This window comes from Panthera pardus, unplaced genomic scaffold, assembly GCF_024362965.1.
Source record: "Panthera pardus isolate Hobbes unplaced genomic scaffold, ASM2436296v1 HiC_scaffold_1, whole genome shotgun sequence".
In the NCBI taxonomy this organism is placed as follows: domain Eukaryota; kingdom Metazoa; phylum Chordata; class Mammalia; order Carnivora; family Felidae; genus Panthera; species Panthera pardus.
In genome coordinates, this window is record NW_026526654.1 from 46,653,470 (window position 1) to 46,672,642 (window position 19,173).

General features: G+C 32.8%; 1 protein-coding gene across 2 annotated transcripts in view; it reads left to right on the plus strand.

The window, feature by feature from the left end:
- Positions 1 to 19,173, plus strand: part of KLHL1 (kelch like family member 1) — a 362,245-nt gene that overhangs the window by 221,228 nt on the left and 121,844 nt on the right. For both annotated transcript variants that reach the window (XM_019415576.2, XM_019415577.2), the window contains exon 6: positions 16,570 to 16,756. In XM_019415576.2, coding sequence (XP_019271121.1) covers positions 16,570 to 16,756 — 187 coding nt within the window. The remainder of the gene's footprint in view (positions 1 to 16,569; positions 16,757 to 19,173) is intronic.

Genomic DNA, 19,173 nt, shown 5'->3' on the forward strand with positions numbered 1-19,173 from the left:
AGGAAGCAAACTATATACTGTGTGAATGAATCACAAGTGAATTGAATTTTATCACACAAGTATTGAAATGACTATGACTGTAATTTTAATTTCCAAGAGTATCAAATAAATAAAATAGTTTATTATTATAATGACTCTGAAAATGGAAAAAATACCCCCAAGAGAAGAGCAATTTAACATTAATGACTATCCAGAGAATCAGGCAAAAGCACTCTTTTCCATTCTAATTAGATGGCAAATACTTATAGGTCACCCAGAATATAAGTTGTTACTTTAATAATATTCAAAAAGTAACAGTGCACTGCTAATGTTAAAAAATGGTAAATACTTATATATTATTTTGCATAACTATTCGGAATTTTTTGGAGTGATGTTATTTTTTTCAAAATACAAAGATAAATTATCTTAGAATAATCTTATTGATGCTGAGTACCATGCAATTTCATATTCCAACCCCATTAAGAAAATGGTGCACATGTTAATTTAATATTTCCCACAAATACATCAAATTTTCCAATTCAAGACTCCTGATAAATTAGAGAAAAGTTTATTTACTTTCCATATATTCAATTTTTTTATTTAAATTTTTTTTAACGTTTATTTATTTTTGAGACAGAGAGAGACACAGCATGAACGGGGGAGGGGCAGAGAGAGAGGGAGACACAGAATCGGAAGCAGGCTCCAGGCTCTGAGCCATCAGCCCAGAGCCGGACTCGGGGCTCGAACTCGCGGACCGTGAGATCGTGACCTGAGCTGAAGTCGGACGCTTAACCGACTGAGCCACCCAGGCGCCCCCATATATTCAATTTTAAGTTAATGAAAACAATTAAGAGTTTGCTATTATCAGTAATTTTTGTTAGTCTTCTATAGTTAACCCCATCAAGTAGAACTCATTAAGTGGGTATATTACTTTTCTCTTTTTTTTCTTTTTAACCTGAACAATAATTGGTGAAACTGTGTGATTTTTTTTAAATTTTGTTAATTTGTAGTTTACTCTAATATCTCTTACCCACACTATTGTCTTCCTTATCAAGCCAATTCAGATCAGTTTAGAATTTATATTTCCATAATCACCAGGGAAAATATGTGAATGATCACACAATGCCATACTAAAATGTGTATCTACCTTACTTTCACAGAATTTTTCGGGGGGAGGAAAGACCTTCAAAACCAGCCCCCTAATATTTTGCAAGTAGAAATTCAGGCTGTGAGAATTAAAGCAGACTACTTTAGATATTTTAAATTTAAAAACTCACAGAGGCATGTGCAATGGAACTTAGGAATTCTAATTATCAAAACAATTTTTTCCACCTATGAGAACAAGCTTTCAGACAAAAAAAATATTTTAACTTTTACTTAGCATTTAGCAGTTTTTGAGGTATTAACTGTCATCATGACACCTAGAGCAGAAAAGACAACATAGATCCTGAACATTTCAATTTTTCCTGTTATATCTGAAGTAGAAAGTTAGATAATTTTAACTACAAAGTCTAATTTTATTGTAATTCAAAGGAAACATTTTCCTGAATGAATAACTAATATAGAATTTGATTTCACGTATGGGGCGCTAGGGTTGCTCAGTCAGAACACCGTGTGACTCTTGATCCAGGGTTGGGAGATCTAACCTAACCATGTCAGGTTTAGAGATTACTTTTAAAAAATCTTTACAAAAATAAATAAAAAATTTAAAAAATAGAATACTCAGGCATACTTCTGAACACTTATTTTTTCACCAAAGAAATTTTATCTTTATTTGGCATGGAATAATGACTTAATAAATAGATGTTTAAAGAATCAAAATTCAATTGTTGATTTTAAAGCAAAATATTTATTTTTCTTTTGAAGAACATTTAAAAAATAAATATCGTGTTAACTGAAAAATAGCTTTTAAAAATAAGTATTATATAAATCATGTTCTGTTATTAATCTCTTTCCTGATGTAGTTTGCATATTATGTTTCTCATTTTCCTGGTGTGAAAAAAAGGTCTCATGAACCATGAGATCATGTCCTGAGGAGAGATCAAGAGTCAGATGCTCAACCGATTGAGCCACCCAGGTGTCCCTGGGTGGTTATTATTTTTTAAAGTTTTGGAATTCTTAATGGCAAAGGTTAATGAACAATAGATTTTCATTTAGAGTAAATTATCCCAAGTTATAAACACAAATTATAAAATGTGTTTATAATTTTAAAAATTGGCACATTTTTATGAGTCTCTCTGCCACAAAGTAGCTTGCAAAATTTGCTTTGCTGAGCTGGAAAAGCAGCATATTCAGTGAATTCAATAAGCTGACCTATAAAGACCTGGAAATAGAGTCATAAATAATAATGAGTGTGTTATTCTCAATTCAGTCAGCTATAGGGGTTTTCCAAACCATTAAACAACTTCCCAATTTGCTACAAATCAGCATAAGTGTTCTACTCTTTTCAAAAAGAAGCTAGAATAAAAGATGGCAAGTATATGGTAAGAATTTAGGGAGTGATGAATATTTAATCGAAAGGAACACATGAAATCTAGTTTCAGTGAGTCGTCACTCATAATATTCAGCTATTGTAAAAATAAAAGATGAGATTTTATCCTGAACATTAGATTTGACCTCATCCTAATATTTGTGCTAATGCTCATTATTTTCTGTGTATGCTAAAATATATGTAGAATTGGGCACATACATAAGTTATGCCTGAAATATAAAGATTTAGTTGAATGGTAAATACACACTTCATCTGATTGGTCAAATTTTTTTTAAGTTTAAATACTTATTTTGAGAGAGAGAGAGAGACTGGGAGAGACAGAATCCCAGACTCTGCGTTGTAAGCACAGAGCTTGATGCGGGGTTCAAGTCCACAAACTGTGAGAGCATGGCCTGATCTCAGATCAAGAGTCAGATGCTTAACCAACTGGGCCACCCAGGCACCCCGTGATTGATCATTTTTTTAGGAGACAGGAATGGCATCTTGTCCTGATGTCATGTCCAGAAACAAGGACTAGATATGTGTTAGATCTTCAAATAAATTCCTTATTTAACAGCTATTGTCTTCATGTGTCACCAAATTTTGGAATTTTTTGTTTTTATTTTGATTTTGTGTGTGTGTGTGTGTGTGTGTGTGTGTGTGTATGTTGTTTGTGTGTTTGTTTTGTTTTTTGGTAAATGTGATTCTTTAAAAATGTTCTAAACCTTTTCTTTCCATGTATATTTTCAATAACTTTAGATTAGTCTTTTTTTTTCTTTTTTGCAGTGGACTCAATGATAATTGTCCAACTCTAGTGACATCTTTCCCCATCTGTATCTGCTCTTCACAATGCCTCCAGGGTGAATTTTTCAAAACACATATTCATTTTATTGATATGTTGATATGTTGATTAACAGTAAATCATATACACATACAACAGGGAAAACAGCAAAGATCTAAACTGCTACCATTAGTAAAACACCAGAATCAATCATTCAGTGATAATCAGTCTAGAAATCTCTTCACTTATTCATTCACTCACTCACTCATTTCATGAAGACTTTCTAAGTGCCGCCTGTATGGAGTGGTGTTGACTCAAACAGACTGCTCTTTACTCTAATGCAGCCACATTTTAACAAGAAGTGGAGGACAGAATGAAGGGTTGGCAACAACCATCAAATGAACTATGCCTTCCTTAAACCTCAGATGGTGAAAATAATTATGAATTAAAGTAAACAAGACAAGGTGAGAGAGTGCTTGGGGTTGCCAATTTAGGTAGGCCAGAGAAGTCCTTTATGAGAAAGTGACTTTGAGCAGAGACAAAAAAATAAATGAGGGAAAAACCAAATCGATATCAGACAAAAGAGTGTTCCAGGAAGAAGGAACAGCAATGAGGCCAAGGTAAATAGAATTCTTTGGACAAGGTAGCAGGTGTGTGGAAGATGAGGTCAGAAGTGTTCAGGAAATAGGTAATACAGGGCTTAGATGGTCATAAGGAGTTTAGCTTTTATGTCAATTACTATGGAAAGTCACTGAGGGATTTTGAACAGAGAAGACACATGCTCTGTTGTTTCTTCTTATTTTTTATTATGGAAAATTCAAATGTATTCAAAAGTAGAGAGTAACTCTATCTTAAAAGGATCATTCTAGCTAGTGTATGAAAAATAAACTATATGATGGTGCAATAGCTAAGATCCCAGCAGGAGATAAAATTTACCAAAAATGGTTCATATGAAGAGATGTTAATGAAGGCACTACTTACAGAGATGTGGCCAGTGTTTAGAAAATGCACAAAGTAGGTTGAGGACTCAGGGCCCCTGAACCAAGGTGATAATGGAGAAAACCATATTACTTACTTCAGAAATATCAGAACTATAACAGAGTGGCTGCCCTACTTGAGCTGTAGTCATAAAAGGACATCACTATAGCCATGTTTTGCAGGGAATAGGGAAGAAAACACTCATCTTTATTTCCACCATCTAACTTTATGCTTGTAAGTCCCATTGGCTGGACTTGGCCAAAAGCAATTCAGCAACGGAGCCATGTGATGTAGTTCCAGAATGTTTAGCCTCTCAAGGAACTAAACTGGACAGAGAACAGTGCAAATTGAATGACAGGGAAACAAATGAAAACAATCAGCACTAAAAGGACAGACTGGAAGCAGATACACTAGTTAGGAGGTTTTACAATAGTCCAGGGAGGATGTTAGCTTGTCCCAAAGTTGTAAATATATTCTAGAATATCTTGAAGGTTAAACTAAAAGTATGTCCAGTGGATTTGATGTGTTAAGTGAGAGAAAAAAAGGATTTATAAGGACATTCGATTATATGATTACATAAGCATAATCTGATTATACTATTACATGGCTTTATATATAAAGATGGAAGTTTGGGTGGATGGATGGATGGATGGAGATTAAAATATATAAAGATATAAGAGAAAGAAAGATTTTACTAAGAATAGAGTCTCAGGACGCCTGGGTGTTTCAATCGTTTAAGTGTATGACTTCGGCTCAGGCCATGATCTCATGGTTCATGAGTTCAAGCCCCACATCGGGCTCTGTGCTGACAGCTCAGGTCCTGGAGCCTGCCTCAGATTCTGTGTCTCCCTCTCTTTTTCTGCCCCTCCCCCACTCACGTGTGTGCGCTCACTCTCTCAAAAATAAATAAAAACTTTTAAAAAAATAAAAAGAATCTCAATGAATAGCATATTTTGAATAAATATCATTAGTCTGGATTCTGCTTGACTTCCTTTTATTCCTTTGAACCTCTGACCTTTTTCTTGAAATATCGTTTATTCTTTTCTGTGCCTGGCAAACAGGTACTTGTCTTTATTGATTCAATTTAAAGAAGACACTCTGTTGTAAGTATTTATTTACCACATAATACTTGGTTAAGCATGCCTTCCTATTTCCTAGAGTACTTTGTCCATATTTCTTGTACCATTTGACCATCTTCACCCATTTCACCCACCACCTGCCCCCTGCCTCTAGCAACTACTAATCTGTTCTCTGCAACTATGAGTTTGGGGTGTGTGTGTGTGTGTGTGTGTGTGTGTGTGTGTGTATGTGTATTAGAAGATCCCACATATAAGTAAAATAATATAGTATTTGTCTTTGTCTTTGTGACTCATTTCATTTATCATAATGCCCTTCCTAAGGTCCATCCATGTTGTCACAAATGGCAGGATTTCCTTCTTTCATAGGGATGAATAATAATCCTACATATATACATATCACATTTTCTTTATCCATCCATCCATCCCTCAATGGACACTTAGGTTGTTTCCATGTCTCAGCTATTGTAAATAATGCTAATGCTGTGAGACCATGAGAGTGCACATATACATTCAAGTCAGTGTTTTATTTTCTTTAGATAAACACCCAGAAGAATTGTTGGATCAAGTGAATACCACTTTAAAAAATTATCTTCTTGTGCATTAAGTTGATTAATGTAGCTTGTTGAAATGACTTTCAACTGTTATACAAGTCCAGGAGGGTTATTTGTAAGGAAAAGAAGAAGAGTGAATGGTTTAATGATTCGTGTTTTGGAAAAATCAACCATCTGAAAATTAGGATGTTGGATAAAGATATAATAGGCTTCTCAACACAACAAAAATACTTTTATTTAGCTGTAAGTACTAGGAAATAATAAGCATATGTTCCATTATATTATAAATTACATGTGACTCCACTATAATATAAATTATATTGTAAATTATTTAAATTAGGAACTGATACATTACTTTTGCATACTCCAAAGTGCCTGACATGGGGCTTGACACATTCCAATTATTTTAATGTCCTTAATATTTATATTAATAAGGCTATATTTTCCCTTATCCCTGAAGTTTGTTCAGTCAAGATGTTTGAACAACTCATTTCATACCCAAACTTTAGAAACTCTACAGGCAGAGTGTATGCCCAGTGGAATTAGCTTTACTTGGGAGAATTATTTTAATCCCTTATTGACTTGCAAGATGCATCCACCTTGATGTTTTCACAGGAACATATCTCACTGATGATGATCAAAAGAGGTATGTTGGACTTTGATCAGAGTAAATCTAAAGAAAGCTGGAAATCTGCAAATATGCAGTGATTAAAATTCTTTCTCCATCTTCTCTTTGTGGAATGAGGGAGGTGAAATACTGACTGATACCTTATAATTAGTGTGAGAGAAATCGAAAAGTTTTTATTTAATTGAGACAATGCTAAAGCAAAACAAAAATTTCATACTGTGCCTACATTATTATAGAAATTTTAAAAAATCTAATTTTCCAGAGTAAACTGAATGCAGTCCTTTCAATTGCCTTCCTGAATATCTGTGTTAACATCTGGGAGTGTTTGCTTCTTACCATCAGCATCAACTTCTCTCAGACAGAATATGGGAGGAGCAGGGGAAGAATTTTCAGTCTTTCTTGTAGCACCAGATGTTCTTTATAAGCCTAAGATAGTTACTTTCTCTTTGATATTGTGTGTAGATCACTGGTACATTTATCCCTCTCAAGGGAAAGTATACTTTAGAGTGACCCTTACACTTAGTGCATTGTACTTGTTAACTACAGTTAGTATGGGGACATTGTGTCTTAACTCAGAGAAATTTCTTCCAAGAAAAACTTACAGAAATGCAAATAACACTGAATAACACAATACATTTTATTCTTTCAAGAGCATATTACTTATTGCAAGATGTTTTGAAATCAGGTTGTGATTTGAGTACCTCATTTGAGTAGAGTTCATCAATTTCAGGCAAAAACAGCTAGGATTGAAATGTAATCATTCCTATAAGATATTAGTAAAACCATCCAACTAGTAATAATTAAATGTTTTTAACTACTTTTTCCCTAGGAGATTTATCTTTTTATCTTGGTATCTAGCAGATACATGAGTTCTACAGGAGAAGATGATCCAGAATGTTAGTGTAAATTAGAGCTTGAGATATTGTCCAGGCCAGGAAAGGTCTGTAATAGAGACTAGACATATAGGAGCAGGCTAAACATCTTCAGAAAGGAAGAGGGAGTTTAGGAAAAGGAAACATCAAGGAAAATAGAAATATCTATTAATTTTATTCTTAGCATACATTTTATTAATGTATCAAAAATATCAAACACTTGATAATGTTATTATGTATAATATCTATGAAAAAAAATATTGGTTCTTAAGCATCTCTCTGTCATGCAGGCAATGACACAGACATAGCCCAGTACCTATTTAACATGTGGAAAATTACTACATCACACAGCTCAAAAGTTAAGAATACCTTCATTTAATCCAATGCTACAGATAAATCTATCTTTCATAAGTCTCGCGGTATCCTCAAAAAGCACAAATGTGCAATATGCATTCTTCCCAATTTGAGTCTGTGCCTGATTCCTCACAGAGATGGCTTGCTAACTGCTATGATCTGTTATTTCCCAATCAGAATTTTTTGTGTCTGTGTGTGTGTGTGTGTGTGTGTGTGAAAGAGCTAAAAGAAGCAAAAATGCAATAATGGTTTCTCATGAGAAATCTGCATACATTTTAACATGTCCTTTTCCAATTATCTTTTTGCAAAATAAGATGACAACAGAATTTTAGAAAGTTATACTCCTCCAGATTTTACCTTTAAAATTCAAATAAATACAATTAATATTTAAGAATGAAACAGCTACATACAGAACCATAATAGCAAGATAAAAACAGTGTATTTTTCTACTGGCAATTACTAAGTACAAGCAATAGAGTACTAAATAATGAAATAAGGAAATTACAGATCAAGTCTAAGTCCTAAGGAAATTCATTTGTATATGAAAAGACAGAGGAAGTTTTTTTCATTGAAAACACAGATAAAACAAGAACACTCAACTGAGACTCAGGTAGTTCCAAGGTGAAAAATCACATTAAAGATGCAATAAAGAAAAAGCTCAAGTGAGGGGTAGCAAATAGAACAGCGTTATCAAAGCAGAAGGTTGGTCTGGAAGTACAGTGAGATATGAGCCTGAACTAAGTGGAAATACTTAAGAAATACTTCCAATTGTAATGCAAGGAATGGAAACAAGACAATAAGACAGTAAATGGTGAATGCATATGTTTTAGGACACGATGTAGGAGTAGTCTGGATTCTGCATATGATTTCTTATGTCACATACAAGAATTAAAATTTTTAATCTTTCTCAAAAATTCAGAAAAGAGTTCATATCAACAAGCAAAGTGGCTTTCGGAAAGGGAAGAGAATAGCGGAATGGAAGGATCTCAGGCAGTATTGTAATAATCAACAATATTTAATGACTCTTTGGAGTGGGCTTGAGTGAGAAGATAAACTTTTCTAAATAGAATTATCAATGGATTAAAGATTGAATTATCAAGGGATCTCAGTAAAGAAAACACATTTGGGGATATTTTTTATTCATATACTGTATTTTCCAAAAGTTTGAATCAGCTTAAATAGTAGTTTAAACAGATGTACAGGCAAAGAAATGCTGTCATCCATCAATAAGAGATAGAAGGCATGAGTCAATACAGAAAGAAGAATGGTAATGGTAAAGAATAAGTTCAGATTTAAATGAGTGAGTTTGAATTGTTAGTGGAACATCCAAGTTCAATGTTCCTTAGTGACAAGTCAAATCACCTTACATAATGTTCAAGAGCCCAAATTATTTGTGCAATGGAGTTTTGCTATTGACTATGACTAGAAATAAGCAAGCCATCAGCTGAATCAAAGATAAATTATTTAGAAATGTAGATATTTGGTTGGTTGTTAAGCAAAGATGTTTCTGAAAGAGCATAAATATTTGTTTTGTTTTTCTAATGCTGATTTTATTTTTGAGAGAGAGGAAGCATAAGCTGGGGAGGGGCAGAGAGAGAGGAAGGTAGAGGATCCGAAGCAGGCTCCTCACTGGCAGCAGAGAGCCAAATGCAGGCTAGAACTCACAAATATCAAGATTAAGACCTGAGCCGAAGTCAGATGCTTAATTAACTGAGCCACCTGGTGCTCCAAGACCATAAATATTTGTACAGACAATTAATCTATGCATGTAATTTGCAATGATATTGAATATATCTCTGCCTATACATTATTTTCAAACTTCAATGCTATAAATGTTATTTAAAATAAATTAATAGTCTAATCAGAGTAAATATTCAATCACTTAAATAGTTACTGAGCAATTCCTAGGAGCCTATAACCTTGCTAGTTGTACCCAACAAGAGGTAGCAGACATTTTTTCCTGATTTCTTACAAGTTTATGACTAGCATGCATCTGAAGCCCTTGAATGACTACACAGATGGCAACTGATTAAAGTCCAATATGATCAATAAAAACAAATTGTGTCAGTTGTGGCCTCAGCCACTTAATTAGGTAGTACTCATGGAAGTAATAGAATGTACACCAAACTCTGATAATTGTGTCTATTTTAATAGAAGACCTAGAGGGAAAAGACATTACCAATATTATTTTTTAAAAAGGTGGGATCCAGTCAGATGAGAAGAAAGAGGTCTGAAGAGCTAAAGTATGAAATCCAGAAAAATATACATAAGGTATCTTAGAGAGTGATGGAATAGCTAAAATACAGTTGTATTGCACAATTTTTGTCCTGCTAGTCTGAGAAGGCTGAATAATGTCCTGGAAACAATAATGAACTAATGCATGCTGTAGAATATAGCTAGATATGAGTAAATTAACAAAAGTGTTCTAAGGGGCGGGGAGGAAGGTAGACTTGAATAGAATAGATTAGTGGTGAGAGAGACTGAAGGCAAACAGGTGCCTATTACAGCACTTGGCACAAAATAGGTTCTGACTGAATATTGAATGAATGAATGAATGAATGAACGAATGAAAGGTCCAGAGATTACCTAGAATGCAATGAAATTTTTCTGGATGAAGATGATATTCATGCAGGGCACAGAATCACTTATTTCAGTTTTTTGAAATTTTGAGCTTTCAAACTACCTATGGAAAAGCAAATCCATGTTAAATAACTAATAATCATAAATTATAGCAGCATAAAACCCATCTCATTTGTCACTAATAAAAACTATCATTTGAGTTAATTTTATGAGCTCTACTTGTGATCATGTCATTATTCTTCTCTATTTGTACTGTCAGCCTAGCCAATTATTTTGCATCTTAAGGCAATCAAATATTCAGAATTGAAAATATCCTGTATTCAGAATAAAATTAATTAACCTGATCCTTATGTTGTAGATGGTTTCCTCTCATTCCTCAAATACTTGAGCAAGAATTATTCAGATGTATCTGATGTAAGCTTTAGTGTGTCAGTAATTTGTGTTTTCCTTTTGAAATGACAGCACAGGAGGAGACATAGAAGCTGTACTGTATCCGCTTTCTCATTTATTTTAAAATATAAATAATATTTTCAAGTAGTTTAGCCAGAATAGTGATTATGCTTGCAGAAAAGATGAGAAGGTATTTCCATCTCTTAATATGTCATGATTCTATCCTTTGCCAAAATTCTTTTCAACAGATATAAATGGGATTTTAAATGCAATATAAGGATCTCTCTACTCATATCAATGAGTTTCTTTCAGGCAGAAGATTGATATTCCGGCTATAGTTGAGCTAGTTACTTTTACACAAGCTTAGGCTGTTCCAGTCACAGCAGATACTCAAATAATAGCTGATGAAGCGTTGTTGGCATTGGTGCACCAACTAACTTCTATTGCCAAGCTTTCATGTAATTGTCCATTTTCTTCCCTCTATGTCTTCGAAAATCTATCTGAAAGGGAGGAAATCTGCAGAAAATCTCTCTGGCATGAGACAGTTTATATTGTCCCTTGCAAAGTGGAACAACTCGACCTACAAGCTTCACTATTTCTTAGGTTGCTACAAAGTTTTCTGATAACTTACTCTCCCCTCTCACCAGCACCTTATATTGACTATTAAACAAGCACGGGGCTTATTCACCACTAAGTGTGCCTATTAAATCATTGTTTCTCCATCTTATAAACTGCTTAATAAAAACACCTGAAAATTTATTTGTATCAGACCTATTTATAAGATATTGAAGTAGAAAATCATTTACTTTCTTGCAGCTTACAGTGTATCATAATATTTTATCATTCATCCTATTCATTTTGTCAAGCAATAAACTTGAAAGACTGTAGGAGACTGTCACTTGTTCTCTAAGGACTGTCACTTTTAATGGAATCAGTTTTGGTTTATAGATTCAGATAACGTGAATAGATTTTCTTTAGCACAACCTCTGGTAGCAAAACAAAAGTTTGAAATATTATGAAATAACATGAGATATATGGAATTTTGTCACACTGTTATGAATGTGAGAATGTTTTCATAACCTTGATAGCCAAAGGACACAGTGTTAGAAGAGTTAATACTTCCTTTGGTCCATAGGAAGTTTAAATTTATCTTTCTTTAGCTGTTTTTTCAACATTGCATTCCATATTCCAGTGCACTCCCTGACCAGATAGAAGGTATAGATGTATTTGCTAAGTTTTGTATAGATCCTGTTAGTCACCTTGCCTTTCAAAGTATGTCTTCATTCATGCAGTTATTACTCTCCCTTTTTCTAGCCATTAACATCATAAGAACACATTACTGTAAATTATATCTCCTAACTGGCATTATTTTATGGTACTTCAAAAAGTCTATGTATAATGCAAATTTTTATAATATAAATATTTTGACTTTTACTACAAAATTAGAGGAGTATGCCCTGTATGTAATAAGAGTAGGTCATGAAGCACAAATAAATCTATGCATTTGATTTTGTTTGCTTATTATATGAGACAGTTATTTATAATGTTAAGGAAATATCCATACATGTGATTTAGTGCAAAGAATCATGACAAAGATTCTAACCAAGAGATTAATTTCTTTGACATATAAAGTTAAAATGTGCAGAGAGGAGACAACTTTTTTCTGCATCATATTATAATTATTCTATTTTCTTATTTGAAGGCTGGCAAAACAATGCAAACTCTAGGTACTTAAATAATGCATTCCATTTTCATGAAGCAATACTTTTAGAGTCATAATTTGAATTTATTGAAGGCATTTAAAATAAATTAATATAATACTCTTGGAAAAGTGCAGTTGAGGAGTGTCTATGTGTAAACATATGGGATTAAACATTCATCAATATTTTCATGTTGCTAGACATGTGGCTATTTTAAGCATGTTGTTCAATTCCTCAAACCATCAACAATCAAATTATTTGTGCTTTAATTACAAATGTAGTGGTCATTTTAAATAAACATTGTTTAAAAATTGAATTTGTATTTTTCTCCAAAGTGTAATTAGTAATAAAGCCAATGGAACTTTAAGAAGAGTGTGCAAAAAGAAATTAATAATGTTTTAATATACACAATTGCAAAAATATATCTAATCAAAATTCATGACATTTCTGGCAACTGTAATGTTGTAACAAGTTATTTTGAGAATGCTAGCTATTAATAGATTATTCTGATTTTTCATAGTAGTCAATCTGACTATCATACATGTTTCTTGGCCACGTTCTATTCTGCAGCTACAGGCTTACCGTTAACTTGCAGATCATTACTTCATCACAAGGAAAACCTACCAAGGTTGTTTGGAGATAAGACTTATTTGCAAAGTGGCTGCTTAGCTGACACAGATCCAAGGATCAACCCATTAGATTTTTATGTAATGTTAATTGTCAATATACCCTATGTTGCCCTTCCTTTTTAGTCTCAGGATATTTTGATTTCTCAAATTACTTCTAGACGACAAAATATTTTGAAATGTTATTGTTTGTAGAGAGTAAAATCTTTTCTTGAGGTGTAATACACAATTAATTTATAATGATGTAGTAAATGATTGTTCTCAGTGTAAGAATATACTAACAATGCAGATTTTGTGAAATGTCCTAAAAACTTTTTAAATTATAAAATAAATTATATTATGATTTTCCTTGATTAGGGGGAGTATTGATAGGTAGTAATCCGAGGAATAGATTAATTTGTAGACAATTATTGTACAAATTCTTTCTTTTTTTAAAAAACCTTTTTTAATGTTTATTTTTGTGTGTGTGTGTGTGTGTGTGTGTGTGTGAGAGAGAGAGAGAGAGAGAGAGAGAAAGCATGAGTGGACGAGGGGCAGAGAGAGACGGAGACACAGAATCCAAACCAGGCTCCAGGCTCTAAGCTGTCAGCACAGAGCCCAACACGGGGCTTGAACCCATGAACAGTGAGATCATGACCTGAGCTGAAGTCGGACACCTAACCAACTGAGCCACCCAGGCACCCCTATTGTACAAATTCTTATATAAACATGAGTATGTTTCTAAGTAGTACACAATTATTGAAATACATTGATATATTTTCTAAATTTGACAAAGATGGTATTTCACAATAGTGTAGGATTCATTAAAAATGGAAGAATATGAAAAAAAAACTATTTTTCATTTTATAGGAAAGAGTAAGTGGTGTTAATTTTGGATTAATTTAGGAAATCTAAAGATAGTTCAAGTTTAAAAGACAGCTTAACCATTATATTATTCTGAATTTGTGTCTTAATTTGAGATGAAATAATAATGCTAAAAAGTGTCGTCAGAGGACATAATCAGAGACACATAGTATTCATAAGCAATAATTACAAGTCATAATTTGAAAATACACAATAATAAAGTAAAAGTGATTACGAAGAATTCAATTTTTTAAATATTTATTTATTTTGATAGAGAGTGCACATGTGTGGGGGAGAGGCAGAGAGAGAGAGGGAGAGAGAGAACTCCAAGGAGGCTCCACACTCAGCACAGACCCCAGCATGGAACTGTATGTCACCACCATGAGATCATGACCTGAGCCAAATTCAAAAGCCAGACACTTAACCGACTGAGCCACCCAGGTGCCGCTCAATTTCTTTTAAAATAAAAAACTTTGTCAAATGATTAGAGGCATGCCACAATTAAGAAAATTTAAACAATGTTTTGTTAATAAAAGGAAAAAACTAAGTACAGGATACCTTGGTTATTTTATAGAAATAAATTACAAGTTTTAGTTTTATTTTGTATATCTTCCTTGTTATACTTTGAAATAAACAATTTATAATATTTTATAATATTTTTAAACCCAAATCTTATATTTATTAAAATATTGAACATTATTTTTACATGGTGATAAAATTAAAAAAGAAGGCATAGAGATATTTTTAAACTAAAACTAATCCACTATAATTAGTTAAGAATCATTTGCATATTGGAAATAGTCTCTGAACTCTTTTTTAATGCAAATGTCACTTTGTACTCATATGTTAAAATTTGTAAATATTTCCATCTATGTCATGAATCCATTTATCTAAAACCTAAGCCTCAAATTTCCAGTTAAACTTTTTGATTATGAGGTATAGTTTTCCAAGACACAAACACAGAAATGAAGCACTGTCTTTTGAATGTGCTTCTTTTTTTCCCCTTTTATTTGGTATTTAACTGTTTATCTGGATAAGATATTCCTAGAGTGTGCTCCTAATAAAAGAAAGTTTCTTATGGTCAACTAACCCCATGTTTCTCCAAAACAGTGAAAAAGGGAGAGAAGAATTTATGGAAGCCAACTTCAGCAATATATACATTTATCACTGGAAAAGCTAATTGTTTTCCTTTTAAAGAAAGGAAAAGGCTTAGATGTAGAAAAATATTCTTTGATACAGAGATGACCAAAAGCTATATCAAAATACTTTTTTTTCCATTTACTTTATAAAGACCATTAGGGTCTTGTTAGAAATAGATATTCTCTTTGCCGGTCAAAAAATTTTTTTTTTAATTACTGAAAGAGAAAAACAGTAGTCCTTTTAAAACATCCATTAGAGATATTCTATCCTATTCCATACCATTAAATTTATTTTTTTGTTTTTCTTGTTTAGTGTTTAAAATGAAGGTGGATAGGAAGTCAACACTAAGATTTCAGTGTACAAAAAGTGCAATGTAGCCAAGAATTTAATTGAACATCTTCTTTCAATATTCCAAAGCATCAGGAAACTAATATATTACATTCCTTATTCACCCTCAGAACTTTTATGTTACCTTTCCTACATGTCATATAAGTTATCTTATTTGTTTTATATTCTTCCTGTCATCTCCAACAATTTATGTGTCATGTGATGGCTAAATAAATTTACTTAATTAAGGTTAAAATTATAGTGTTAAAATTAATTAATTATATGCTGCCATCATATACTAACTTATTCACTCAGTACATATTTGAGTACACATATTGTCAAGTTTCTTACTGATGGGTAAGAAAAGGTCAGTGAGTCAATATTAAATTTTCAACTTATTAATTTTTCTAAATATGTGTGACAGATTTAACTGTCATTTGAAATGAAATATTGATTCATTAGGAAAGAGAAAGTGATAGTGAAATAGTAAAAGAAAGAAAGAAAAAAGAAAAAGAAAAAGAAAGAAAGAAAGAAAAAGAAAGAGAAGATAAAGAACAGAGGAAGAAGAAAATAAGAGAGACAATGGATGTGTTCAAAGAAATGTACACAGAAGCATTTGGGGGAATGAAACTCTCGTGTAGCAAAAGAAAAACATAATATAGCTTCAAACAGCTGGTCTTACTCTATCCCTCCTTCAGGTGCTAGAATTTTGGTATAAAAGTTCTTAGTTTCACTGTTGGAAACTTTGCCTACTATACGACTTTCCAACCACTTGCAAACTTAAAGAGATAAAGAGAATTGTTTTCATTTTTATTGATTTTTTGTATTCGAAAGGATTTTAAACTATACCTGAGATATCTTAAAATAAATATATATTTATGAAGATTGTTAATGTAATTTGTCGAAGGTTATTTTTTAATTTCTTTTCCCACACAGCCTTATGGCCAACAGAGGCAACTATATTCAATTTATAATCAGGTTTCATAAGAGGAAAGGGAATGGAAAAAGTGATTTCTAGAAGTTTCTTTACAACCCATGTAATTAAATGACAATAAATAGTATTGAATAGAAAATAAAATCCATTCTGTTTCTCATGGAAGCCTTCCATTTTACTCATATTTTCTGTCAATGTAATTAATTCCTATTACATTTTGCATTTTTCTCAATATAGGGGTAAAATCATAGGCATTAGGCTTCTAATTTTAACTACTGATGTCATATACTCATTCCTATAAAAAATATTATTAACAGTAATTGTGTATTATTCACAGATATTGGCTGACTTAGAAAACCATGCATTATTTAAGAATGATCTGGAATGTCAAAAACTGATTCTGGAAGCAATGAAATATCATCTATTGCCAGAAAGAAGAACTTTAATGCAAAGTCCAAGAACTAAACCTAGAAAATCTACAGTTGGAACTCTGTATGCTGTAGGAGGAATGGATAACAACAAAGGTATACAATTCTTTGTTTGTTTCTTGGGGGGTTGTTTGTTTTGTTTTGTTGTTACATTTCTTGATCTATATATAATACAACCTGTATCAGACCATGTCACAATTTTAATATTGCAATCTGTATAATACCAATAAACCTCACATGCTTTACACATTAAGATTTAATATTAAGGGGAAAATTAAAAGAACATCTCTTATTTTCAGCTGTAGTTGCTGCTTTTGCTTTTTATTCATCTTTAAATCCTTTATCTCTTGTGCATTATGTGCCAGGCTTCATATGAAATGAAAAGGGGACTTAAAACACTTACTTACAAACACAGGCCAAATAATTGATTGGATATATTGACAGCTATATTTCAATTCTAATTAAAAGAAATATAACATTCCAGGTACATGCTTGCTAAAAGCAATATTATGAAGAAGAGAGTTTCTGTTTTTGACGCATTTGGAATCTTACACAGAAGCCTGGCAAATAAATAGACAACTATAAACAAATGTAATGACTGTGACAGTTATATTTTATAAATTTAACTGTGATTACCAATTTTGCTGTTCAAAGGGAATTGAATGATTCATTTAAAAGTTGAACACATACATTTGAAGGTCTCATTCTTTTCTGTAATTAGTGGAAAAAGATCAATGAATATTTGTCTTCTTCAGCTTATCTTATGTTGTGAGTTCACAAGACAACGTAACTGTCATATGTTTGTATTTGGTAAGTGATATAATTATCCACCATACATTTAATATACACGTAAAAGTTGGCAACGACAGAGTGTGGTCACATGTTCAATCTCTATCAAATATATTTGTTATTAAAGAATTAGAGGGAAGCAACAAAACTTATTTCCACCATTGTGAATTGAGATCCCAAAACAGCAGCTAAAGGGAAATAATTTAGGGAAGACACATATTCCCATATTTTGTCTGTCACGAAGATATCTTGTGGCTGGCTGTTAGATGGTGTTCACTTGTTTATTTTTTGACAAGTGTAATTTCTGTTTACTGGGACATTGACTTTTCATAGCCATCACATTAAATGAGCACTAGGTAATTTATATTTATATATGCATATATATGAGTACACATATATGTATATGTGGTGGCTTTATGATGTTTCAAATTTTAAAGTAAAATGAGTGATTATTTTTTTAAAGAACACTGTGTTAGAGGTGTCTGGGTGGCTCAGTCAGGTGAGCATCTGACTCTTGATTTTGGCTCAGGTAATGATCCCAGGGTCTTGAGAGCCTGCCCCCAGTTGGGCTCTGCACTGGACATTGAGCCCACTTAAGATTCTCTCTCCTTCTCCCTCTGCTCCTTCCCTGCTCTCTCTCTCTCTCTCTCTCTCTCTCTGTAAAATAAATAAATAAATAAATAAATAAATAAATAAATAAATAAATAAATAATAAAGAACACTGTATTCTACAGAAAGAGTGCCTATACAAGAACCATTCCACTTGAAAATATGCACACAATACTTTTTTTTCTAAAGAAGAAGAATACAAAGAAGAGGAGGAGCAGGGGAAGGAGTTAGGGAAGAGGAAGAGGAGGAGGAAGAGGAGGGAGAGGCAGAGGAGGAACATTTATTGAATCTGTTTTGTTTCTGATGAAGGCTGAATAATAAACATAATAGATACAAAAATTACTATACTATCGGGGCACCTGGGTGGCTCAGTTGGTTAAGGGTTCAGCTCTTGGTTTCAGCTCAGGTCATGATCTTACAGCGTCATGAGTTCAAGCCCTGGGTCAGGCTCTGTGCCAGCAGTGCTGAGCCTGCTTGGGATTCTCTCTCCCTCTCACTCTGCCCCTCCCCAACTCGCACTGTCTCCATCTCTCTGAAAATAAATAATTAAAAAAAAGAATGTTTAAAAAAATTACTGTACTATTAAAGAAAGAAAGGTCATGACTGAATTCGAATTTTTAAATCTGGTGATTTCACGTTGTTATAGCATAGAAGAATATGAGACTATGGAGTCTACTGAGTTAAACTGTTGCCAGCATTTGAATTTCTCTCAGCAGTCTTTGAGATTGAAGGAATTCTTTAAAAATTGATCTTTCTTAATGATTCTGAGTTTTCTTTCACTTTAGAATTGAAAATACCAACAATTTACTTATTGTTACACGTATTCAGTAAGATAGAGGCGTAAAAGAATGTGATAATACAGGAGGTTTCAAAAGATATTCCAGATTAAATCAGCAATACAACAGAAAAAAATTATTTGAGGGAACCTTTAGGAATTTTTACCATATCCTTAGCCCTATAGGAATCAGATATTAATATCCCATAAACTTAGATACAAATCTAAAACTTAATACCAAACCTCAGAGATCCTTTTTTCCTAGTGAAGCAGAAACATATAAAAGCCCAATGTTTCAAGGGATTTAAAGGGCAAATAGAACATTTTCAAGGTAATCCCT